We start from the raw sequence: 25909 nt of genomic DNA, 5'->3' as shown, positions 1-25909 counted from the left end.
GAGGACCAAACAACAAAGAATGAAAAAGCATTTGGTATAGTGCCTGGCAAATAGAAAATATTCGGACACTAGGGGCTATTTTATTTCCTCCCAGTCAAGAGGAAACCAGTAAATGTTTAATAAATGAATGAGAAAATGACCCACTTTATCATTCTGAGCCTCGGTTTCCCTCTCTGTAACAGGAGGATAGCAACAGAACTCCTTCCCAAAGGCTGTTGTGGATTACGGGCAATAACATGGGAAGGGCCTTACACTGCATGGCAATGAAAGCACTCCGTGTGGCATATCATGATGAAATTCACTCGTTTCTTCAGCAAATACATATTCAGCCCCTACCATGTGCCAGCACTGTTCCAGACTCTGGAGATAGAGTGGCTAACAATATGGAAAAGTCCTGCCCCAAGGAGCTTACATTTTTGTGGAGAAGAGAATAAAAAACAAAGCCAATGGAGAGCCAGAGGGGAGTGTGCTGCTCTGGAGAGGCGGGAAGGATCCCTGGGGCAGAGACCTGAGGCGAGTGAGGGGGCTACCTGGGGATGAGCGTCCCGTCAGGAACACAAGTGTAGAGGCTGCAAAGCAGAGCGTTGTTTTCTGAGGAAGAGCAAGGAGGTCAGTGGACTGGCGTGCAGAGAGGGACAGAAGTAAAGGTAAGAGAGGCCAGCAGGAGTGAGATGGGGCAAGAGTGGGGAACGTAGGTTTCGATCTAAGTGAGACGGCAGGCCAGGGGAGGCCTGAGAGTGGGCGTGCTGAGATCAGATTTACATGTTAGCAGGATCATGCTGGCTGCCGTGTGCCAGAGTGGAAGCAGGGAGGGCAGTGAGGCTGCTACAGTCATCTAGGTGGGAGGTAATGGTGGCTCAGACCAGCACAGTAGCAGGGGAAGTGGATAAAAAATGGTCAGGTTCTGTGTATATTTTGAAGGTAGAGCTGCCAGTCCTTATTAATGATGTAGATGTGAAGTGTGGGAGGAGTAGAGGAAGCATGGGCAACTCCAAGATTAATTTTTTGCTGGGGAGCTGGTGTCATGGGAAGGAGAATGGGTCTAGGAAGCCAAGGGCAAGACTTTCAGGGCCGGAGCAGGCCAGGACTGGAGCTGAAGAGGCTGACTCCACCAGGAGGGTTCCTGGGGGCTCCCCACGCTCCCCATACCATGCTTCCTCGATGAAGCCGATGACAAACTTGCGTACTTCGATCGACTTGTCTGCTTGGAAAGCGATGATCTCCTGCCGACATCAGAAAGAAGGTGGTCAGGGCTGTACCAGGACCCAGCCCTCCCTCACACCTAGGCCCTCTTTCCTCCCATTGGTCACTCACGTCCAGGAAGTTGTCCAGTAGTGTGGGGTCTTTGTTGATTATCAGTTCCTGGACCTACAAGGAGATTGGGGGTGGGGAGGAGGAACACATTTATAAAACCAGGGTCCAGTCAGTGCTGACAGGAGCATAGGGGGAAATAGCATGGGGGCAGGGAGCTGATAAATTTTGCACTCCAAATGCTGGCTCTGCCACTCCCTATCATGGTTCAGGGTCCCCTCTCTGAGCTTCAGTGTGTTCTTCTGCAAAATGGGGATCTTAAACACCAACTCACAGGGCTGTTCCAGGCTTCAGTGAGAGCCTTCAAGGTACAAGTCCTGGTACATGATTCACAGGGGGCTAAAAAGAAGAGGGAAATGTCCCAGGCTCCTACCTTCCTGAGGTTTGGGTTCCTTTCACCTGCCCATCCATTCTCTCCATTCTCCCGCTACTTGCCACCCCCCATTTCATACTGCCATGACTCAGTAAGAATTATAACAGTGAGAATCTGTTTGCTGAGGCCCTTTCCACAGACATCCTCATCTATGCCCAACACTGGCACAGTATCTGGCTCCCACCACTTAAGGAGGTGCTACTGATTAGCCCTCACCATCCTGTGAGGGTGGTACCATCTGCAGCCCACGCTACCACTGAGGTGGACTCTCCTGCCCAAGCCCACACACTAAGTCAGTGGCAGCAATGGGGCTCTCACACAGGTAGCCTGACCCCACAACCTCTGAACTCCAAGTGCCTCCCGTTCTGAACCACTCCCAGTCCCCAAACCCTTAATGTCCTCTTTGCCTTTGCACATGCCTTGGAAGCTCTCCCTCTCTCATTCTCCAGCTCTCAGATCAGGTGTCCCTTCCTCCAGGAAGCCCTCCCTGACTCCCCAGACTACGTCAGGCACCTGCTCTGGGCTCCCACAGCTTCTCAAATCCCCCACCCCAGCTCTGCTCACTCTAGGTCATCACTTTCTGGGGACATAGATGTCTTTTCCCTGGATTGAACCCTGGCAGAAAGTAAACACAATGATGTAGAGCACAGGATTTGGAGATGGAATCCAGAATTCAAGTCTTGGGTCACCTGGCTCTTAGTGGAGTGACTTTGGGCTAATTATTTAAGCTCTGAGACTTTTCTTTCTTCTGTACAATATGGGGGTGAAACTGCCCTGCCTTACAGAGGGAACTGAATGACATCATGCCTACACAGCACTGTGCACTGAGGCTGGCATATGCTAAGTGCTTAGTATGCAGAAACTGGTGTGACCAGCAGTGTCTTCTCATTCATAGCTCTCCATTCCTCATCCCAAGCAACCCAGCATCACCTCCAACCCCACCACCTCACCTGTTTGAGCACTGTGATCTTTGAGTCATTGGTGATCAGTGCTGCCTGGTTCAGGAGATCCACCACCTGGAAGGAGGAGAGGCAAGTGACAGTGCCAGCCTGGCCCCCAAGACTCCATGACCTGGAGGTGGTTCACCCCAAGATGGACTGTACACATCCACCACCCCACCCCATAAGCTTTACACTCACTCACCCTCTCTGAAGTAGTCATGCCATCAATGCCTGTTCCTTCCTCCTGTGTGAAAAACTGAGATGCCACACTCCGGCGGGTGACACTGTCCCCACTGCTGCTCGCCATGGCTGCAGTCAGGTATTTCCTGGGGAAGAAGGGGATGGATCAAGCTCTGGGTCTCAGTGGCTGGGCTGGGCCGAGCTTCACCCACAGCCCACAAAGGCTCATCCCCCTCCTCAGCCTGCGCCTTCCCTGTCAGGCCTTCCCAATCCTGCCGCTACCCTCCCCTCCGGGGTCTGTCTGACACGGTACATATGTGTGCATGAGGGCTGTAATCTGGGAGTGACTGATATCATCTGCTTCCCTGATGAGGTCAGAGACAGCTCTCTAAGCACCATCTCCAGCAATTTAAAACCAGTGGGCACACCACACACGTCTGCTGAATGACTGAACAAAGGAACACACAACAGCCACCTCGCCAGGCTCCAAGCCTCCTGTCCACCTGGGCTGTGCTCTGAAGTGGACACCAGAGGAAGTGTTCGAAAACTCAGCTCTGAGGAATGCCAGTCACCGAGCCCTGCAGGTGGCAGGTACTCAAGACATCAGAAAAAGCCTGGTTAAATATTCTTCTCGGGAAACCATGGAGCTGTTCAAAAAGGGGGGCAGGATGGACCTTGGGGCACCTATCCCAAAGTTATACTGGCAAAATTACAAAATGATTAATGCAGAAGGATATTAACTACAGCACTGTTTGTAGCAGCAAAAAACTAGAAACAACACAAATATTCTCAAACAAGAGGGCTGGCTGAAAAAAAAACACATGAAATAAAAGGAATGAGGGAGGAAAAAATAAAGAAAGAAATGAGGAATATCTCCATATACTCACTGATAGAGTAGGCGCTAGCATATATTAAGTGACAGCAAAGTGGAAGAGTGTTTATTGTATACTCTCTGTTTACAAAGGACAGAAAGGAAAATATTGACATACATCAAAAAAAAAAAAAAAAAAACTGAAAGGATAAAGAAAAAACAAGAGTAAACAGGGTAAAAAACAATTTGGTGGATCTCAAAGTATTATCATCATGAACGATTTCCCAGATAGACTGTTGTGTCACAGAACAATATATAGAATTCAACCCATTTTTGTTGAGTTTCTCTCTGTACATACATAAAATGACTTGAGCAAGAAACTTTATTTTTCTGTGTCTCAGTTTCCTCCCTCCTCTGAAAAAATGGGGTAGCAAGAGTGCCTATGTCCCAGAGCAACTCTGAAGACTGAGTAAGTCAGTGTACGTAGTAAACATTAGATAAGTATGGCTATTCCTTTTATGTACATGGGTAAAGATCTGAAGGATATTCCATAAACTGTTAACAATACCTCAGGGAAACAAGAATTTGAGGTAGATGAAAAGATGCATTTTTAAAAAGAAACTCTATATACCATACATGTTAGCTATTCAGTAGATGTTTGCTGAATGAAGGACTAGCCGACAGCCTCCTTCCTACTCTCCTCGCTGCCTCTCACCCCCACATCTTGCTCAGCATCAAAGCCAAAATCCTCACTAAGTCCTAGAAGACCTTACATGATCTGGCCCCTCCAACCTCTGCCCTCATCTCCCACTGCATCTTCTCAGCTAGAGCCACTCTGGCCTCCCTGCTGTTCCTTGAACATGTCAAGCACACCCATCTCTCAAAGCTTTTGTGCTTTTTCCCTTATGCCAGGAAAACTCCTCACCCCAGGTATCAGCTCAAATCCCTCCCTCATTTCCTTCAGGTCTCCACTCAAATGTCTCCACTGACCACCCTATTTCAAATTTCAGTTCCCTCTTCCTGCTCTCCTATGTTGCTTTATTTTTCTCCACGGGCTTTATTATCAATATACTATATATTCAAAAGTTCCATGAGGACAAAGGCTTTTCTATTAATTTTTTAATTAAAATTTTAAAACTTTCATTTTCAAAATTCCAAAATTTACAAACATCAACTCCCCCTCCCCTCTCTCCCCATTCCCTGGTAACCTCTAATCTACTTTCTGTCTCTACAAATTTGCTATTTCTAGATATTTCATATAAATGAAATCAAACAGTATTTGGCCTTATGTGCCTTGCTTATTTCACTTAGCATGTTTTCAAGGTTCATCCATGTTGTGGCATGTATAGAATTTCATTCCTTTTTACAGCCAAATAATATTCTATCGTATGTACATAACGTATTTTCTTTATCCATTCATCCATCGATGGACACTTGGGTTGCTTCCACCCTTTGGCTATTGTGAATAATGTTGCAATGAACATTGATGTACAAATATCTGTTCAAGTTCCTGCTTTCAATTCTTCAGGGTATATACCCAAGAGTGGAATTGCCAGGTCACATGGTAATTTTATATTCAACTTTTTGAGTAACGGCTATACTGCTTTCCAAAGTGGCTGCTCCTTTGTACATTCCCACCAACAATGCATCAGATTTCCAATTTCTCAACAGTTATTTTCTGGTTTTTAAATAGTAGCCATCCTTGTGGATATTTTGATTTGCATTTTCCTAATAGCTAATGATGTGCAGCATCTTTTCATATGCATATTGGCCATTTTTATGTCCTCTTTGGTAAAATGTCTAAGCCCTTTGTCCAGTTTTAAATTGAGCTGTTTCTCTTTTTTGTGGTGGGATCATAATAGCTCTTTATTTATTCTGAATATTTAGTCCTTATCAGATATGATTTGCAACTATTTTCTCCCATTCTGTAGGATGTCTTTTCACTTTCTTGACAATGTCCTTTGAGGCACAACAATTTTTCATTTTGATGAAGTCCAATTTATTTATTGTTTCTTTTGTTGTAGGTGTTTTTGGTATTGTATCTGACATCACTGCTGAATCCAAGGTTGGGAAGATTTGCCCCTATGTTATCTTCTAAGAGTTTTATGGTTTTAGCTCTTATATTTAGGTCCTAGATACATTTTGAATTTATTTTTGCATATGGTGTGAGGTAGGGATTCAACTTCATTCTTCTGCATGTGGACACCCAGTTTCCCCAGCACCATTTGTTGAAGAGACTACTCTTCAAGCATGTGCTTGGCATGCTTGTCAAAAATCAATTTGCTGGAAAGATTTTTTCCTTTTTGGTCTATTTGTTCACTTTCTGTATCTCTACCACATAAAACAGTGCTTGACATCTAGTAAGCTGCCCAATAAATATTCTACCAAAGAGCCTTCCCAATCACTGGGCTCAGTACCTCTGCCCCCTGAATGCTTGAAAACTAATAATAGCTGTTATTCATTAAACATTTAACATGCATGGGGCACAACTTCTCAACAGTTGTTGGAAGAGATGTGTGAAAAATCACTTAAGCCTCACAAAAACAACTCTGAGGGAGGTTCTATTTTTAATGTCTATCATACAAATAAAGAAACTGAAGGCCAGGGAGTTGTAAAATCGCTGGACCAAAGGCAGGCAGCCTGTAAGGCTGTAGAGCCAGCAATGTAGCTGCAGACTCATCCTCATCAGCACTGTCTCTAGGAAAAGAATCGATTCTCCATCCCCAAGTCTGCTCACATAAGCCCTGGGGCCTGGCCACCCACCTACCTAGCAGAACATAATGAACCTCCTCCCCCACCCACGTCATTGCTTCCCTCTCCCTTCCAGGGCAGTCCTTATGGGAGTCCCTCTGGGAGTGTGACGACTTCCTCGAGTAGTGTAGAGTACGGTGTATCTTTCATTCATTCAACAAACATTACTCAGCGCCTCTCGAGTGACCTGCACTGTGCTGGGACCACAGCAGTCACCAAAATATACCCAGTCTCTGCCCTCGTGGAGCTCACGGTCATAGACATAATCAAACAGTCACTTAAATAAAGGTCTAATAACAAATTAGACCACACGTGACATGGAGAAAAGGAACAGGTACTCATGAGAGCACTTAACAGGATTGGGGGGCGGGAAAAGATGGCTTTGCTGAGGAAGTGACGTTTGCGCAGAAAAGTGAAGGATGAACAGTAGTTAGCGGGTAAAAGGATGTTGCAGGTACAGGGGCAGCATATGCAAAAACCCTAAGACGGGAAGGCGCATGGCGAGTTTGAGGAACCGACAGGCCAGTTCAGCTCTGAGAGGTGGGGACTGAACAGAGACGAGGATGGCGCGCTGGCGGGGAGGACGCGCCTTGGGGGCCACGTTGGAACTTTGCCCTAAGGGCACTGGGGAGCCACGGAAGGGTCCTGAGCAGGGGAAGATCCTGAGGTCCCGAACGCCACTGCTCCCCTCTCTTCTCTGCGTCCCCCTTCTCCCAGAGTCCCTGTCTCCTCAGGGTCCCTTCTCCCTTCGACCCCGGGTCCCCACGCCGTTCCCCGCTCACCGCGGCTCCGACCTCCGTCCCCCTCGCGCCCCCTCAGCAGCGCCTCAACACAGACGCCGCTGCCGCCATCTTCGGTTCACCACCGTGACAATGCGCATGCGCCGCGCACTTAGGGCCGCCGGGAAATGGAGTCCAGTCCCCCTTCCCCCTCCGCCTTGTACCGCGCCCTCGGCCTTCCGCCCTCCCCCAGAGTTCGCCAGTACTGCTCCTCATTTCTGGTCTCGGAACGCCATGCCTTCTGGGAAGTGTAGTCCTTTGACGAAGACATGGGGCGGAAAGGGATTTAGAGGCTTCTGGGAAACGGAGTTCCCAGTGATTCTGAGTCCTTGGACGGCTGCTGTCGCGGGGAGTGGAGAGCCCGGGCGGCTAAGCTCCTAGGTCTTGGAGGTAGTCTGTTGCCCTAGTGGAGTCTGAACAGAGATCCCGATTTTCTCGACCTTTGGCCTGGACTCTACACAGCCCAGACCATTTCCAGCCGTCGGAAGCCTCAGTCTCCCCGTTCATCCAATGGGGGTGTGGTTTCGAGGACCTCTTAAGGGTCCTTACAATCGTATATAGGGGCCCCTGGACGTTGCGCCGCCTTCGCACTACTGTTGCCACGCTGGGCTCTGGCTATGCGCCCTCTCATGTGGAGACAATGAAATCCTTTGGAGTAACAGGGCCCCAGAGTTCTGCCTTCGGGGTCCTTACTGTCAGCAGTGTCACTCACCAGTAGCTCACTCTTCAGCCTTCACCTGCACTCGCGCCCCCGGGCTGCGACTCCCGGCGCCTGGGGTCTTGTCCTCGTAATCCCGCAGGGGGCGCCCCAGTCCGAGCGCGCCGCCCTGGGGGAGGCGGGAGGGGAGCCTGGGGCGGGAGAAGCGGGAGGGGCGGCGGGGGGGTTGTCCCGGCTATAAAGCGTGGCCACCTCCAGCGGCGTCCGCGACGGCGGGGACCCTGGGCGGTCGGACGGGCGGGCTTTAGTCGGAACTCCCGCCGTATCCGCTGAGAGACCCGAAATTCTCCGTTCCCTGGGACCAGAGCGGGGGCAGGTGGGGGCGCAAGCCCCGGGGATGCTGGGCTCGGTGAAGATGGAAGCCCACGACCTGGCCGAGTGGAGCTACTACCCCGAGGCGGGCGAGGTGTGTCCTCGGGGATGGCGGAGAGGGAAGTGAGGGTGTGTGGGCTCCAGTGGGGGCCGAGGCTTGTAGCTGGAGAGCCGCGCAATTAGGGACCTGAAGACCAGGTGTGGAAGGCAGGGACAGGACACGGGTCTAGGCAGGCGAGTTGGGGGCGAGGGCTTAAATGGAAGTCGGGAAAAGTTAGGCAAGGATCAGGTCATAGCTCAAACGGGAGGGCCGGGTGTTCGGGAACCCAAATTAACAAACCCAAAATAGGAATCAGAGCTCTAGGATGGGGGGCAGAGCTGGGGGTTCGGAAATGGGGTTCAAAGTTGGGGGGGAAATAGGGACTAAAGGAGGGTAGGGATCACCATTGAAGAACTGATAGCTAGTGCAGCTGTGAGAGATGGGGAGTGAGCTGAGGGTTAGAATATGGTGTTAAAGACAGGCCGGGTCCATCTAAGACAGGGTCAGAAATAGGACTTGGCGCTCAGAGAAGAAGCTTCATTTTGGGGGTCTGAGATAATAGGCACGTTAGAGACCAGGAGATGTGGGCATTATTAGTGGCGGGGGTGGGGGGAAGTACAGGGTCAGTCTCCACCCCCTATTCCTCTCCATGATCCTTACCCTCTCCTGGCTGAATTTCAGTGGTTAAAATCTTATTAGAGACCCCCAGCAGGGACTCCCCTCTTGGGGTCCTTCAGATTGAACCCCCACCACGAACAATCTCTAGCAATTGCTAAGATTCTCATCCAGTCACATCTCAGACAAGACTTCCCTGGATTTGGGGGTGGGAGCATATTCTAATTCCCTCACCCCAGCAGACAGGAAGTCCTTCCCCAAGTCTAACTCCCATTCGTCTTGCTGCAAGGACTCCTTCTTAGCTCATTCTCTATAGTCAATATTGTCTGATTTGGAGGAGGGGTTCTAGTCTGAGAGTTATTGGAGTCTGGAGTCTTGGGTTCCTAACCTGGAAGGGGACTATGGGGCTGGAATGGCTGAGTTCCCCAAGGAAAGAACTGAAACCTGGGGCTCAAGGAGCCCCAGTATGCTTGAGTCCCTGGTCTGGAGTTTGAAGCTGTAGGGTGGGACTCCTGGATCTCCCAGGCTGCGAAGTTTAGCCAGGGGCCTGGGAGGGCCCATCTTGGGGCTGTGGAGGTGTGAGGTGCATGCAGGATGAGGCAGGGCCCACTGAGGAAGGGACGGGGACTGCTGAGAGGTGGAGGCAGGGCGGCCGGAGGGGTCAGTTGTGAGATGGGGAAGGCAGAGACCCACGGTGGAGGCTCGTGGACAGTGGGGGGCAGAGGAGGGAATCCCAGCTGAACCCCTGGAGAGCTCAGTCTGGGGACATGGTTTCAGGGAACTATCTAGAAACAGAGGTTTTCGGGGCACATCTTAAGAAATCATGGGGGTCTGGGCTGGCGAAGTCAATATTTGGGCTTCAATCTGAATGGATTCAAGTTTAGGGGACAATTTGTATGGATAGCAGATAATTCAGAAATCAAGGAACTGTCTGGAGGTGATCAACATTTGGGGGCATATCTTGGAAGAGTTGAATATAGGGGGCTGGAAATTGTTTGGAGGATACTGCCTCTGGGTCTCCACCGCCCTCCCACCAGGTCAGCCCAATTCTTCCCCTCCGGGTCAGAACCATGGGGGGGGTGGGGGCAGCAGGGACAGCTGCACACACCCAGCAACGGAGAAAGAACTGAGAGGGTCCCCAACCACTTCTTACCTATTGTACCCTCTTGCTGGGGTAATGTTGACACCACAGGGTGCTGTTCATCAGAAGAGAACTCGGACAATTGTCACCTGGGGCGTCCCTGTTGGCCTCGGGTGCCTACCAATCAGCTGGTCCAACTGCTCCCCCATTTTAGCGGTGGAGAAACTGTAGCCCAGGGGAGTATGGGGTCTCCTTGACGTCCAAGTCTGGGGCTAGAAACTAGGCTTCTTTCTGGTTTCACACTGCCTCCCTCTGCTCTCAGTCATACCCTCCCCCAGAGACAATAAGGAAATGAAAGGGAAGAAATTCCAGCCTCCTGGTGTGGGGGTGCAGGTCCCCTGAGGGCTTCCCCCCAATCTCAGCCCCGCCCTGGTGGCAGGGAGATCCGGCTCAGACCCGGACACTGGGGGTTCATCCGTGCGGCGGGGCGTGGGAAAGTTTAGGGTGGATTAAAGCAGCTGGAGTGCTTGAGGTTAGACCTCCAGGAGGACTTCCGGGTGGGTGGGGAGCCAGGAAAGGAGCGCCCTGGGGTCCTAGTCTGTCTTAACTCTGCAGTAGGAGAGCTTGACTGAGTTGGGAGAAGTAAGGGGTGTGGGAGGGATTTAGGAATCCTTCCCCAACTTTCTAATCCCACAGAATCATAACCTCCCTTCATCTCTTTCCTTAATCCGGGGAGGAGGCAGAACCAGCCCTCAGCGGGGAGGCCAGAGGATGGTGCAGGGGTGTAGTTCTGACTCCAGTCGCAATGTCGGACTTCTGAAAAGCTGGTGATGCTGCGGGATGGAGACCAATACAAAGGGAAAATCGAGATGGGGTGGGAGGGAAGTGGGGGAGTGAGGGACAGGGAAGAGAGACAGGGAGGGGGCAGAGCTAGGGAGGGGGAGGGGGACCCACAGAAACAACCAATGGAGACATCCAAAGAGACACAAGAGATGAGAGCAACCTGGAGAGACTTGCGAAGGAGAAAGGGGAGGGTTTCCTCTCAACTGGGGTTGGATGCCACCTGTCCCTGACTTCCTGAGTGGCCCTGGGCAAGTCCCTTTTCTCTTTGGCCCTTAGGATCTGCAGATGCTTACAGTGCGGGCAGAGGATGAGACAAGACCCACTCAGCCACAGCAAAGCTGGCCCCACCCAGAGCTAATGCAGCATCCCAATGTCAGGGGACCCCAGTCAGGGGTGGGACCACCTCCCTCCCTCCCAGGCTCCCTGGGGGAAGGGGGCAGGGCAGACAGAGAGTCAGATGGAGGAGGGGGGAGAGTGGATGGAAGGGAGCAGGTGAGAGGGGTGGATGCACACAGAAAGAGAGAAACTACCATCTGTGATGCTTCCTATTCTCCCCATTTAACTTGTTCAGTGTGAGTCTTTCCTGCTAGAGTGCCAGCTCCACAAAAGCAGACATGTCTGTCTGTCTTGGTCACTGCTTTTATAGGGTGATACAGATCACAGGTTCTGGAGCCAGACTGCTTGAGTTCAGAATCCCAGTTCTGCCCCTTAATTGCTGTGTGACCTTGGACAACCTCTCTGGGCCTCAGTTTCCTCAACTGCAAAATAGGGATCATAACAGCAGCCTGCTCCCGTGATGGCCGAGAGGATTAAAGAGACAGTCCCTGTGAAGTAACTGTTGCAGAGTAGGTGGACAAGAATTGTTTTCTGAATAGAAGAAAGAATATACAGAGGGTTTTTTAGAGAGACAGAGAGATGTCTGTTATACTTCATTGTGCTAAGATGCACATTTTCCCCCATTTGAACAGTTCTGAAAATGGGATGCATTTTGCAGTTGATGGTGTCTAATGATTGTAATCAACAGTGTTTTTATTTTTTTCCATTGTGATTGATACATAAAATAATGTACAGCTGACAGTGACATCTTGGATTGGCTGATACATAGTAAATAGATAGATGTGAATTCTCATAGTCAAACATTTTTGACCTAGGGAAACATTAGTTTTAGATGTATCACCTAAAAGATTGATAGAGTACACATACAGGTGAGATTATTAGATAGATCAGTAGTTCTTAATGTTTTGGGTCTCAGGATCTCTTTATTGAGGACCCTGAAGAGTTTTTGTTGATGCGGGTTGCATCTCTTGATATTTACCATATTAGAAATTTAAAAGTGAGTAACTTAAAAAAAAACTATTGCTTTAAAAAATTATGATTTATGTTAGGATAAATAACAATTTTATTAAAATAACTATTTCAAAAACTTTAGTGAGAAGGCTGACATCATTTTATAATTTTGCAATTGTTTTATGTCTGGTTCAGTAGAAGACAGTTGGATTCTCATAGCTACTTCTGCGTTCTGTCTGTTCTGATTTCACCATCATGCCACCTCCAGAAAACTCAATTGTACACTCATGAGAGAGAGACCAAGAGTGAGAAAGACAAACACTATCTTAGCATTATTATGAAAAATAATTCTGATTTGTGGAACCCTCCCAGGGTTCCCTGGGTCACACTTTGAGAACTATTTTAAGAGTATGCGAGAGAGAAGACAGGCAGACACATGGACAGCTATCTACAGGGAGAGGTAAGGATAGAGGGGATTTGTAGAGCCGGGTTACACAGACACACAGGGGGTCCAGCAGCCCTCTGCCCACCAGCGGAGTGGAGATCCACTGACCCCTCCCCATCTCTCCCTCCCTGCAGGTCTATTCCCCGGTGACCCCAGTGCCCACTATGGCCCCCCTCAACTCGTACATGACTCTGAATCCTCTGAGCTCTCCCTACCCCCCCGGGGGGCTTCCCGCCTCACCGCTGCCCTCAGGACCCTTGGCGCCCCCGGCTTCCGCCACCCCCCTGGGGCCCACCTTCCCAGGCCTGGGCTCCAGCAGCGGCGCAGGCGGCAGCTCGGGGTACCCGGGCCCGGGCCCGGGGCTGGTGCACGGGAAGGAGCTGCCGAAAGGGTACCGGCGGCCCCTGGTCCACGCCAAGCCGCCCTATTCCTACATCTCGCTCATCACCATGGCCATCCAGCAGGCGCCGGGCAAGATGCTGACGCTGAGCGAGATCTACCAGTGGATCATGGACCTCTTCCCCTACTACCGGGAGAACCAGCAGCGCTGGCAGAACTCCATCCGCCACTCGCTCTCCTTCAACGACTGCTTCGTCAAGGTGGCGCGCTCCCCGGACAAGCCGGGCAAGGGCTCCTACTGGGCCCTGCACCCCAGCTCAGGCAACATGTTCGAGAACGGCTGCTACCTGCGCCGCCAGAAGCGCTTCAAGCTGGAGGAGAAGGTGAAGAAGGGCGCGGGCCCCTCCACCGCCAGGAACGCGGCAGGCGCGGCCTCGTCCACCCCCGCGGCCTCCGCCACGGTCACGGTCACGTCCCCGCCGCCCCCGCCCCCTCCCTCCGAGCCTGAGGCCCAGGGTGGGGAAGACGTGGGGGCTCTGGACTGTGGCTCGCCCCCGTCCTCCACACCCTATTTCACGGGCCTGGAGCTCCCCGGGGAGCTGAAGTTGGACGCGCCCTACAACTTCAACCACCCGTTCTCCATCAACAACCTGATGTCGGAACAGACGCCAGCGCCTCCCAAACTGGACGTGGGGTTTGGAGGCTACGGGGCTGAGAGTGGAGAGCCTGGGGTCTACTACCAAGGGCTTTATTCCCGCTCCTTGCTTAATGCATCCTAGCAGGGTGGGGGCAGGAGCTTGGTGGTGGGGGGGTTATGGCTGTAGCTCACACCATCAGGCTCTTGTGGCCTGACCCTCTTGGTGGACACTTTGCTCGTCTCATTGGTTGACATCTTGGTTGGTCTCTTGCTTACTGTGATGACTGCCATCTCCTTGGGCATCCTGTCGATCCTTGGGTACAGTGATAACCTCCATTGACATCTTGGTTGGCCCACTGGGTGCCATGAAGACCACCATGTTGAATAACATCATTGGTTGATCCATAGGGTGCTTTGATGGCCGCCATCTGGGGTGACATCTTGGTTGGCCCATTGGGTGCTGTTATGTCCATTTTCTTGGACCTTTGGGTGTGATGGTGATATTATTTCTATTACATCTTCTTTGACCCAGTGGGTGCCATGGTCACTTCTTTTCAGGTGGACTTCTCAGCACAGTTGACGAACATCTTTTTTGGCCCATTGGGTGCTATCATGGCCACCATATTGGCTGGCCGATATAAGAGGTGTACCACTGTGCACCATGACAGCCACCACAGCCCCTGTATTGGGTGGCCATGTCCTTATTCTCTCCTTGGCGTGGGTTGGGTGGGGGATGAAGATGGGAATGCTTCTTGGTTTTCTGTGGAACCCACTGCCCTTCTCTGGTTGGAGGACCCAGAAAGGGCTCAGGTCTGGGGAATTTCTACTGAAGTCTGGTTCTTGCCTCCGGAGCAGGATACTGGCTGTATTTGACCATTAAAGGCACCATTTCCGCCTCTTACAGCTGTCTCTTTTCCTTGGTGGGTGGTTCCTGTGGGGCCTGAACTCCTGAATTTCTGTTCCCCTGTCCTCTCGCCTTCCTGCCCCCAAGAGCTGGCTGCCTCTCGGGGAGGGGATGGGGGAGGCAGCGACCTGACCTTTGGCTCTTTGCTGTCCCTGACCCCAAGGACAGTTTGTTCACAGATAGCAGCCCCCGCAGCAGTGGGGCCAGGGCAGCAGGGGGAGGTGGCTTTGTGGTGGCCAAGGCCATCTCCCCACCCCCACTTCCAGACACTCACCTCTAACTGGCCCCTCACAGGGTCAGGGAGCTTGGGGGCTGCTCAATTTTTTGGTTAAAATGGGAAGAGAAAGAAGGGACAGATCAGACGAGGTGTTCAATGAAAGCTGGAGGCAATGTGTGTGTTGGAGTTTATTGGTGTGTATCCATGTGTGAGTCTACATGTCCAAGTGTGTGTTTGTGTGCCGTGAGGGCCTCTGTGGGTCACAGGATAGCGCCATCCATGCCCACTGGGGTCCCTGTGGTCTACACAGGGTGTTAAAGGTTGTTTGTGTCCCCCGAATGTGTGGGGAAGATCCCAGGTCTCTGGGTTTGTGTGTCCGTCATTCTCTGGGTGTGTGTTCACTGTGGTTGTCTTGGGAGATCAGACTCTCACGTAAGTGTCTTCATTGTTTGGTGTTTGTGGTTCTCCTCGTACTCCTATCCCTGAGTACCTTTCAGGTCTTGGGCTGTTAGCTTGTCTGCATGCCCATGGACGTGTGACTACATCCTTGTCATCGTGTGTTTTATGTGGGTCTCTGGGTGTCGGCATGCGTCTGTAGGTTTGAGAGAAGCTATGTCTGCGTGTTTGTGAGCAGCCCCTGTCTCTGCTGTGTGCCTCCTATCACTGAAGGGCTTGTGTGTGAGCAGGGGAGGTTCCACTGGGTCTGTCATGATTGGGGGAAGGGGTGTGGGGAGGGAGCTGTGTCCTTCTTGGGCTGCTGCGGGCCTCTGAGCCCCGGATCTGGGTGCCTGAGTTCCTCCACATCTCTCCCTGGACACTGCGTCTGTGCGTCTCTGCCCCTCAGATGCTCCCAGGGCCCAGCTCTCTGGCAAACCCAACTGTGCACTTTATGTCCCTTGTTCCATAGAGGGGAAACTGAGGCTAAGGGTGGGAAGGGGCTGGGCCGAGGTCATTCCTCAGGGCTGGAGCAGACTTTGTCTCTGCTTGTCCACCTCTGCCCTGTGCGTGTGTATGGATGTGACATTTCTCCCAGTTCCTATGTCTGTATTTCTCCTTGTCCCTTTGAGTCATTTCTCTTTGTCACTCTTCCTGACGCCCTCTCTGTCCTTTAATTTCTTTAATTGTGTTGCCTGCACCTTGCAGCCTCTCCTTGGGTCCCTCTGTCCCTGACTCTTTCCCTCTGTTGCTTTCCCTTCTTTTCCCTTCCTCTGGGTCTCTGCGTTCTCTCTCTCTGGGACTCTGTCTCTCCCTCCTTCTCTTGGGGACCCTTTGCCCCCTCCTTTGGACCTGTGTTCTCCGCCCCCCCTCCTGGTATCCGTCCCTCTCCAGACTCCCTGAGTTTCCACCTCTACCTGCCACCTCGCAGGCCAGGCCCTCTATTTCTGTCGCGGTGCCCGCCTTGCCCGGCTGCGTGTCACCCCCCGCCCCCTGCCGTGCTGGCTCCCCGTCGGCCGTCCCACCAGCCTCGCCATCCTGGGCAGGCCGGGGAATTCCTCCCGGTTCCTGGAAAAAACAACTGGGGCCGAGAGAAAGGCCCTCAGTCTCCCCGGGTGCCCGCCCCCCTCCCTCGGGCCTGGGGGTCTCTCCCGGAGTCGGCGGCCCGAGGCAGGAAGCCCTGCGGTTTCTGGCTTCTCCCAGGCGGCCTCCGGATCTGGCCCCCGCCCCCCGGCCAACAGCCCAAATATTATTCCGCGGGAGGAGCCGGTGGCGGTGGGGAGGAGGCCCCGGCTGAAAGAGGCTTTCAGGGCGGCCAGGCCTGGGGCTTCCTGTCCCCAGGCTCGGGCCTCAGGCCGCCCCAGTGGGGACCTCAGGTGGCCGGGGGGGCGGGGTGTTGTTGTAGGGTCCTGGGGGGAGGGTGGGGCCATCCGTGGGGTGTCTGGTGGCCACTGGCTCAGCTGGCGTGGGCAGGTGTGACCCCCACCCTGGGGACAGCCGGCCGGTGTCCAGCGTGGAAAAGTACCATGGTCGGACGTGGGACGCATGGACAGACACGGGGACGCCAGGGAGCAGAGATGGAGGGGCAGCCTGTGGGGGCACGGGGAGGCCTGGGCTGCGACGGACAGACCTGGGCACAGCCTGGGGCCTGATGTGACCTGAGTGGGGAAGCAGGACAGGTCAGGGTCCCAGCTGTGGGCAGGGGCTGCCTGCATTGGAAGGTCAAGGTGATAATGATTACGATAATAAGAGCTAGAGCTCCTTCCCCATGTCTGGGCCTGTGGGGCTCCTTCCATGAATCCATTCACTCTCTCTCCCTTCACCCCTCTATTTTATTGTTGGTGAAAAAGGAGGCACAAATAGGTGATGTGACTTGCCCAAGGTTCCCCAGATAGGAGTGGGGGGCTGGCTTTGGACCCCAGCAGTGCAGCCTGCGGCCCCTCAGCCACCACGTCTTCCAGGGGCACCACACTGGAGGGGCAGCGGCAGCACCTGGGCCCCGGGGCTCCAAGGCCTCCCTCCCAGCCACCCCACTGCCCACCGCAACCTGCTCCAGAGGAGGAGGAGGGAAGAGCCCCCAGAGGCCAGCGGCCGGGGCCACAGGGCCGTTTGCGAGTGGGTGTGTCCCCGTGTCACTGTGTGGTCACTGGGTCCTGTCCGTGTGTCTGGGTGTTAGGGAATGTGTGTCTTTGTGTCTGCGGGCTGTTGTGGTACCCTGTGGTGAGTCTGTCCAGTGTGTTAGGGTGTGTGCTTGTGTCTCTGTGGTCGTGTGTCTCTGTGTGTGTCTGTCACTGTTCTGTCATTGTCTTCTGTGTGTCTGTCAGTGCATCTGTATGTCTGTCTGTCTTTCTGTATTTTGTCACTGTGCCTCCAGACCTAACCATACATCTGCCTCTCATTGCATCTGTGGGTCTGTCACTGTGTCTGTGTGTCCGTCGCTCCAGGCCTGGGTATATCTGTCACTGTGTGTCATCATGTCTGGCCCCCTCTGTGTCACCATCCACCCAGGTGTCACCGTGTGTGTTACTCACCGCCCAGGCCACAGGTGGGCGTGTCGGGCCCACGGGCGCCAGGCCTGGGGCCCGGCCCGGCCCACCCTCGCCTGCCATGGGCCAGGCTGGGCGCCTGTTTGCAGGGCCTGCCCCAGGTAAACACCAAGATCCGGAACCCAAGGGCCACCTCTGTCACCTCCACTCCCTGCTCCTCAGCCTGCTCTGGACAGGGCTGGGTCAGAGCCCCACAGGCAGCACCCCCAGACTGGAGATGGGCCCTGACCCTCCTCCCACCCGTGGCTGCCAGCCTCCCTCAGCCTCCCAGCTTGGCCTGTCTGTCTGTCTGTTTCTCTCCATGTGGGTCCCCCTTTGGGTGTCTCCTGGCCTCTCTTGGTTTCTTTCTGTCCCTACTTCCTCCACCTGGCCTCCTCTGTGGCTGCCTTTTTCTGGGACCACCCTTGTTTTCAGGTGGCCACTGTCCCCCTACCTCTGACTTTTCCTGGCTCTCTTCAATGTATTTCAATCCCTCTGTATGGTTTTCTGATCCATCTCCATTTGTGTTTGCCTCTCTCTGCCACTTGGTTTCTGACCCTCGGTCTCTGCAGTTCTCTTTCTCACTTTCTAAGTTTTTCTCTCTCCTTCCCTCTGTCTCTTTGTGTCCCCATCAGCCTGGGTCTTTGAGTCTGAGCCCCCAGGCCCCAGGGGAGCTGGGGCCTGGGCTCTCAGGCCTCCATCCCCAGCTGGCTGGTGTAGATCTATAAAGGTATATGCACATCTTATTTATATCTGCACCCAGGGGCAGGCGGAGCAGACACTGGCGCCTTTGTGTAGCCGCTGCCCTCCCGCCAGCCGCTCCTCTCCCTTCGTCCCTGCTGCCCGCCTGCCTCCACTCCACCCGCACAGGAAGGTTCCTGTGGGGTCTGCCAGCTTCCTGCGCCTGAGGTGTGAGTGGGCACGCCACGGGCGAGGCGGGCAGGGGAGCCCACGGGTTTTTCCAGCTCCAGGGAAGCTTTCCGGGTGGGGAGGCCTCTGGAAGGAATGGGACTGCTCAGCTGGGCTGCTGTCTGTCTGTGTCTGCTGTCCCTGGATGTCCCTGGGTCCTTAGCTGGCCTCTCCCTGAGGGTCTCCAAGTCTATCTGTCCATCCAAATGTCATCATGACTGGGTCGGCGTGGGGATCATTCATTCGTGCCCGCTGTTGGGTATCTGTGTCAGGCCCTGAACACAGAGATAAGTGAGACATGGTCCGACCCTGCCATTTGTCTCATTTGCTTTATCCCCCCTCCACCCACTGCTTGAAACCCTCCACACTTGCCATAGCCACACTGGCCACCTTGCTGTTTCTGGAACAAATCAAGCAGGCTCCCACCTTAGGGCCTTTGTACGTGCTGTCCCCAGTGGTCCCTGGCTTGCTCCCTCACCTTTGGTTCTCAGCTCAAATGTCACGTCTTTGGTGAGCCCTTCCCTGCCTTCCTCTCTAAGACAGCAACCTTCATCATTCTCCATCTTCTTTCCCTGGTTTATTTTTTCTTCTTAGGACTTCTCGCTCCACGACATAACAGATTTTATGGGCCTGTCCGTTATTGTCCACCTGAGTAGGGGCTCCCTGAAAGTAGGGGCTGTGTTCTGTTCCCTGCTGTATCCACAGCATCTCCCCCAGTGCCTGTCACATGGTGGGTGTGGAATAAGCATTTGTTGAAGGAGAGAAGGAAGCTATTAATCTCTCCAGCCATTAAACCAGCCCTGTGCCGGGCGGTGCTGGGGACACAGCAGCCACCAAAACGGCCCTGCCCTCAGGGGCCTCACAGTTCAGTGGGGAAGACAGACCCGTCCCCAGACAGTGTTGCCCCAATGCTGGGATGGGGGAGCCCAGAGAGGGACACTTGACCCAGCATGAGGATCAGGGAGGGCTGCCTGGAGGAGGGGGTGCAGAAGCCAAGACCTAGAGGAGCAGCAGCAGTGAGCCAGGCCCATGCTGGGGACTGGGAACCCACACGGAGCCATCCTTGCCCTTCTCCCCACACTCCCAGGCGCTCTCCATCTGCCTCATGGAGCTGTCGAGTTTGAAGATGTCTTAACTCGCCAGCCTAAAGCCTTACCGCTCCCTGACTTCACAGAACCTCTCTGTCCCACCTTCTTCCCATCTCTGCTTCTCAGCCTCTTTTCCCTCCACCCGTTTCTCTGTGTATTTCAATCTCTCTCAACCTATCTGGATAACTCCCTGTTTAGTTCTCTTTTTCCAACTGTCCGTCTCTCCCTCTGTCAGTTTTTGCCTCTGTCCCTTCATCCCAGGATGTCCCTCGCTCTCTGCGTCTCTCTTGGTCTCTGTCTCCTCCTGGGCCCCCTTTCCTCTTTCAGTGAACTGGTCCTTACATCTTTCTGTCCCCACCTGCTGTCTCCCCATCTTTCCCTGGATCTCTCTCTCTACTTCTCCACTTTCCGTGAAACCTCCTCGCTAACCCTAACCCTACTCTCGGGTCCCCCAATAAACCCAGAAGCCCCTCCGCCCTGGCCCCACCCTGGCCCTGGGGGAAAGGGGACAGATCCAGCCCCTCACACCCACACAGGTCAGGCCCTCTGCTGTGTTAATGGTTAACCCAACCTCTATCTAGAATACACACCAGCCAGGCTGGGGGTGACTCCCCTGCTACCCCCACCCCCACCCCCCAGCTGTTCTTAAAGGACCAGGTGTCCTCCACAGCGCTGCCCCCACTGGGGCATGGGGACCTGGTGTCTGGAGACCCCTAGCCCTGAGGATTTGGGGTGTGGGGAACAGCCTCAGCTCTTGGGTCTGCAGAGCTGGGTCAGGGAAGGCCACGGGCCTGCCCTGGAGGGGAGCTTGGGAGCCCAGGCATGGAACCCAAGCGTCTCTCCTGCCCCAGCCTTATCACTTGGGTGTATTTAATCAGAGGTGGTTTTCCCAGCCCTGCCCAGAGCCCAGGCTGGCAGTGCCAGGAGTGGCAGAACACCTGAGACCTGATGGCTGGGGGGATGGGACCCCCTCAGTCCAAGAACTGGGGGTTCAGAGTACTAGGGTCCTGAGGAGAAAGCCTCTGGGTCGCTGTTTGCGAGTCGGGGCATGTGTGTGGGACACCTGGGGAACGGTGAGCCCTCCCGATTTACGTGATGCAAGGCCTGAGTCCCTGCATTCTGGGGGCGACCTTGGGTCTCCGAGCCTGCAAGAGTGCGGTGGGGCGGAAGGACACACAGTCGTGCCCCGTCTCTCCGTCCATCAGTTGGCCTTTGCGCCCAGGCCTTCTCCCTTCCCGGAATCTCCCCCTCAGGGTCGCGGGGGAGGCCGCAGGGGTGGGGGCTTGGCACCTGGGGCCACCTCCTCCTCTTAACCCCTGCCGCGCCGCGGCCCGCTCTGGCCCCGCCCCGTGACGCCGGCGAGCAGGAAGTCCTGGTTAATGATCAGCCCTGGGACAGGTGCGCGACCAGGCCGCACACATCAGAGGCGGTGGCACGGTGTTCTAGGGTGGCCCCGGATGGGACTTGTGTCTCGAGATGAGGGCGAGGAGCCCCCTTAAGAGCGCGATGTGCTCTTAGGCTCTCCGGCACCACCAGAAGGGAGAACCAGCCACCCTGTTTCTAAGGGTCCTGATGGCGGAGCCTGTAAAAGCAAATTTAGAGGCAAATTTCCTTTCTTCAGGCAGTCCCTCCTAGCAGTCTAGACATGACTCTTTTTCTGCCCAGCAGGAACCCACCCCTATTCTTTCTAGGAAGCCTCCACTGCCTCTTTCCGTCTCCCCCTGGGCACGGAATCCTCCACATTCCGGGAAGACACCGGGGATGAACAAGTTGCAGGAGGGAAACCTATTCCCAAGCTTGGCTTCGGCTCCTATGCAAGCGCCACCCCCTCTCTGAGCCTCAGTCCTGTCATCTGGAAAACGGGCGTACAGCTAGAACGCCTGACCAGCGGGAAGCATCGAGAAATGGCCGAAGGGTCCCACCTGGGTCAAGAGCGCCACCTGGAGGCAAAACGCAACGTCCTCTCCCCTGCAGGATGAGTTCGCTCCCTAAGAGGGCGCAGCATCTCAGACGCTAAGGGACCAAGAAGGGGAAAAAAAAGAAAACCCATCTTTCGGTTTATTGAAGGAGGAAAGGGGGTGGGACAAGGAGGCAATAAAATGCTTTGCTTCGTCTATAAAGAGCGAGATTTCGAGAGAACCTTTCTCCAGGAGGATGGCACCTCTCCCCCAACTACAAGCAGCAGAAAAGCCAAGCCAAGGAGGGGAGAGGGATATTGGAGGGACCAAAACACCCCACACACCCCCCCTCCAACAGGAGCCACAAGCTTTCTCCCCCCCTCCCCCAATGCATCTACCCCAGGGAATCCATCCGGGCTGAGGAAGGGGGTATGTACACAGGTAGGGGTGGTGCTGGGTTGGGTGAGGGAGGGAATAATTTATCCGCTGCAGCGGTGGGTGGCGTGAGGGCAGGGGGCAGTAGCCTGGTGGTAGTGGCGGCCTAGGGGTCCCGCTCTTTCTTAACCTTGATGTCTCCAGCAAGGATGGTGGCGATTTCACCCTGCATGAAGGCCCAGGGGACAGAGGAGCCCACCAGTGGGCACTTGTCTCCACTTGGGCAGTACACCTCGCCCGCTGGGCCCTGCGCCTTGATGAATTCCCGGGAGCAGGGAAAGCAGAACTTGTGCCCGGGCACCGAGGGGCACTGGACAAAGTGGGTGTCTTCTAGCCGCTCCCGGCACAGGGTGCAGCACAGAGGGGCCCCTGGGGTGGCCCCCGTGCCACTACCACCCCCGCTGACAGCTTCGGCCCCTGCAGTGGGGCTGACTTCGGCCTCACCATTGCGTGCCACCAACCGATGCTGGGCTGGAAGCTGGGCCGTGGAGGAGGCTGCAGGGCTGGCACCGCCTGCCCGCCCAGGTCCCCCACCACCGCCAGGGTCCTTAGGCGAGTGGCCCAGGGCCTCAGCCACGTTCTTCAGGGCAGCAATGGGTGAGGGCACACCAGGGGTCTCGGCAGAGTACGGACCCCCAGGTGCCACCCAGTGCCGCTGCTGCTGCTCCTCAGTGGTCAGCTTCCCGGCCGACTCACCCTCCGGCTCAGGGGATGCCTTGCGACGGCGTGGAGTGGGTGCCAGGTTCCGGGATGGGGCTCGCGGGGGTGGCCCACACAGAGGGGCGGGCACCAGCTCTGGGTACTGTTGGGGCAGGGCCTCAGCGGGAGCTGGCTCTCGGAAGCTGCGGACACCATCAGTGAGCAGCTCGCCCAGCTGGCGCCACTCCCCTGAGCCATGCCGGCGCTCATATTCGAGGTACTTGAAGCCCGATGAGGCCAGTGCCTTGCCAGGCTCCCGCAGGGCATCGTGGAACATCTGGCGAGCCACTGCCAGGACCCCTGCGTACACATTGCCTGAACCACAGGGGTACTCAGTGAACAGCTTCAGCTCGAACTCATAGCCTGGTGGACGGGCGGTAGCATCAAAGGCGAACACCCGCCCCACCAGCCCATGATCCTTCTTGAAGCGGACATTGAAAGGGGCGCAGGCAGACAGCGCCAGCAGCTGTTCGCGCACAGCTTTGGGGCGCCCATGCCACTCTTCTGCCCGGCCCCGCATGGCCTCGTTCAGTTCTGCCAGACAGTCCGCATTTCTCTGCTGCTTCTCCTTCTCGAAATCGGAGCCGAAAGCCGGACGGGCAGGACTCAAGCCGGGTGCCAGTGTTAGGCCCCGGCTTCCCAGGCCAGACACTGCGGCTGCAAGCAGCCCGGGAGGCACCAAGCTGGGCATAGAGCCAAGCAGGGCCCTCCGTGCCCCCTCAGCCACAGCATCCTCGCGGCCCAGTCCATTGGCCAGGCGGGACCCCAGGGTGTACTCCAGGGCGGGAGAGGGCAGGGGAAGACGACCCGTAGAAGTGGCTCTGTCGTAGCGGTCCTGGCCGGAGAGGCTCCCGCCTGCCCCCGACGGTTGGGGCTGGGCCTGCGGGGGTGGCAGCTGGGGCCCCTGCGCGGCGGCCGCAGCCAGGTCCTTAGTGGCCGGGTGCTTGAGGGCCGGGGGCCCCGGCGAGCGGCCCTCGGGAAGCACGTGGCTGCGCTTGAGCTGGCGGGCGGCGTCGATGAGCAGCTCGATGCGGTCCGCGCCTTCGAAGTTCACGCAGCCGCGACACACGGCCTCACTGAAGTCCCACACCATGGCCCACGGCATCTTGGGCAAGTCGCACAGGTAGCACCACTGGCGGCGGGACGCCTGCACTGACGCCATGGCCCCCGAGCGCGCACCGCCAGGTCCCCGCGTTCCACCCGCCGCCGACGTTCGATTCGAGTCGCCGAAGTTCGATTCGCGGCCCCAGGACCGCGCGAGCCACGGCCCGGCCTCCGGCTCGGCCTCCCCACCGGATCCAGGCCCGGCCCCCCTTCCCCGCCCCCTGGGCCCTGAGCCTTTTTCCTCACACCCGCCTCCCTCGAAAAGGCAGGCAGAGGCACGTCGGCGCCCCCGCCCGGTCCGGGCTCCGGGCCGAGGCGCACAGCTCGGGCCCAGCGATGGGCCGCGGCGCCTCCGCCTCGGGCTCCCGCCGCTCTCGCCGCCGCCGCTGCAACGGCCGCCGCCGCCTCCACCTCCTTCCTCTGCCCCAGAGGCCGCTTCGCAGGGAAAGTTACATAACGCGTCGGCAAAGCCTTCTGGGAAACGTAGTCCCGCCGGGGCTGACTCTTAAAGGCGACGGCGGGTAGCAGGGGACTCGCCGCCTCCCCGCGCGCGCCCTTTCCATTCCTCGCCCCGGGGCAGGGAATTCGGCGCGCCCCGAGCAGTTCAGCTCAAGGGTCGGGACGGGGGTGTGATACCAATGGTCACACTTACGGATTCAGAGATAGTGGGGCTGGACAGGCGGCCGGACGTCCCTTCCTGCTCCGACTTGCTGTGCAGCTTTAAGCGAAAGGCTTGCCCTCTCTGAGCCTCAATTTCCCGGCCCCTCAAAGGAAGAGGTGGGCCATTGACGGGTTAAGAAGGCAGCAGCTCCTGGGGCGGGGCAGAGGGGCCCTGATTGGACGGTTTTAGGATTGAGGACGGGAGGCTGGCAAGTGGCCGGGGTGAGGTTGGCCACTTGGCACTTCGTATTCCCCCAGAATCCTGGATATTGGCCTCTTAGGCCGGCTAAAATAGGAGAAAGGAGAAAACTGAGGGCCTTCTGGCTAGGCATCTGCCTCAGTTTCCTCATCTACTAAAGCAGAGGAACGGACGAGCTAGTCCAACTTTGCTGGCGAACTTTGGCGTCCAAAGGGTTACACCGTTGGTTTCTCCGCCCCTCCGTCACTACAATTCCCAAAATTCCCTGCGGGGCGGTCAAACTGACGCACTTCCGCTGCCTGGGAGGTGGGGGGGAGGCCTTCTAGGTTCCCGCTGAGTCGGGTTCCCCCCCACACACACTTTCTGGGGTCTCTTTACGTGCTCTCGGAGCACAGAATTTGAGCGATCCTCACCCCCCCTCCCCCATGCTTCCCAATACGGGGGAAGGGAGAGGGGCTAGAGATGGCGAGCAGGAGGCGGGGTGAGCTGGGGAGAGCAAGCACCAGACCATGTACTCCCCAACCTTGAGTTCTTACAACCTGGTAGGCCCATCCAGGCTATGGGGACCCCCATGCTTTCTCTCCCAGGAGCGGGGAACAATGCTAGCAGGCTTTGGGTAGGGCAAGTCTCTAGGTTCTAACCCACATTGCTCCTTCGGCCAGGGTGTGCATGATGCACTCAAAAATAGTTGACTTTGCTAGAGTTGCACTCATTAATGATTTTCAAACTACAGTAATTGGGCTGCCTGCTCTCCTTTCCCCAACCAACTGCAAAGACGGCAGCTCTGCTTTTATCTGTTACCCAACTTCAGTCTTCACAATTTATTTACCACCTGTCATTATTTTCTTAACATTTTTCTTGAAATTGGCTCCCTTTAAAAAAAAAAAAAAGATAACGACTTTTGTCTCATCCTAAAGAATACTATCTGCACAGTCATGGGTTTCATGCACTCACTACATTTTAAAAATATGTTAAAACTAAACGTGGAATCATTAAAAAGTCCATCCAAGTAGCACCCACATTGGCTTTTGCTCCACTCTTTAGGAAATACTAGTGGAGTTAAAGATTTCTGGCCAGAGGCAGGCTTTCAGCAAACTGGACTGGCCTCTGACCAGCTGTGGCCTCAGACAAATCCTAAACTTTGAATCTTAAGATTTTTCCCTCCAGAAAAATGGGAGATCCGTTGAGTCCACGCTTCAATGGCTACCTAGAGGTTGAAATGCAAACATGCATATAAATGCTTAGCACAGGTGCCTGGCCCAGAAAAGGGGCACCATAAATGGAAGAAAGTTTGTTTTTTTAAAAACATATCCATGCATTTAACAAATATTCAATCCCTCTTCTGAGCTGGGCCATGGACACAGCAGTGACCA

The 25909-nt window shown here is 55.0% G+C and overlaps 3 protein-coding genes across 4 annotated transcripts in view; 1 reads left to right on the top strand and 2 right to left on the bottom strand.

Annotated features, from left to right (window-relative positions):
• The window catches only part of SYMPK (symplekin), a 34439-nt gene extending 27176 nt beyond the window's left edge, over positions 1-7263 (bottom strand). Inside the window, exons 1-5 of the mRNA XM_037819614.1 lie at positions 7150-7263; positions 2828-2951; positions 2635-2700; positions 1315-1368; positions 1150-1223 (exon numbers count right to left, since the gene is read on the bottom strand). Of these exons, the coding sequence (XP_037675542.1) occupies positions 1150-1223; positions 1315-1368; positions 2635-2700; positions 2828-2932 (299 nt within the window). The 5' untranslated portion in view covers positions 2933-2951; positions 7150-7263. The remainder of the gene's footprint in view (positions 1-1149; positions 1224-1314; positions 1369-2634; positions 2701-2827; positions 2952-7149) is intronic.
• On the top strand, positions 6887-14364 carry FOXA3 (forkhead box A3). Of its 2 annotated transcripts, none has more exons than XM_037819616.1 (2): positions 6887-6907; positions 12622-14364. In XM_037819616.1, exon 2 carries the CDS (start codon positions 12652-12654, stop codon positions 13603-13605), a length of 954 nt encoding a protein of 317 aa, XP_037675544.1. In that variant the 5' UTR covers positions 6887-6907; positions 12622-12651; the 3' UTR covers positions 13606-14364. The 2 variants fall into 2 exon arrangements, with proteins under 2 accessions (XP_037675544.1, XP_037675543.1); XM_037819615.1 differs by lacking the exon at positions 6887-6907 and adding an exon at positions 8084-8270.
• Positions 14365-21572: 7208 nt separating this feature from the next.
• Positions 21573-24062, bottom strand: IRF2BP1 (interferon regulatory factor 2 binding protein 1). The gene has a single exon (XM_037819563.1). The coding sequence runs from the start codon at positions 23733-23735 to the stop codon at positions 21981-21983; it is 1755 nt and encodes a 584-aa protein (XP_037675491.1). The 5' UTR covers positions 23736-24062; the 3' UTR covers positions 21573-21980.
• Positions 24063-25909: the final 1847 nt, after the last annotated feature.

Source organism: Choloepus didactylus, chromosome 27 (genome assembly GCF_015220235.1).
Source record: "Choloepus didactylus isolate mChoDid1 chromosome 27, mChoDid1.pri, whole genome shotgun sequence".
NCBI lineage: Eukaryota > Metazoa > Chordata > Mammalia > Pilosa > Megalonychidae > Choloepus > Choloepus didactylus.
This window is presented reverse-complemented; position numbering and strand designations above follow the sequence as displayed.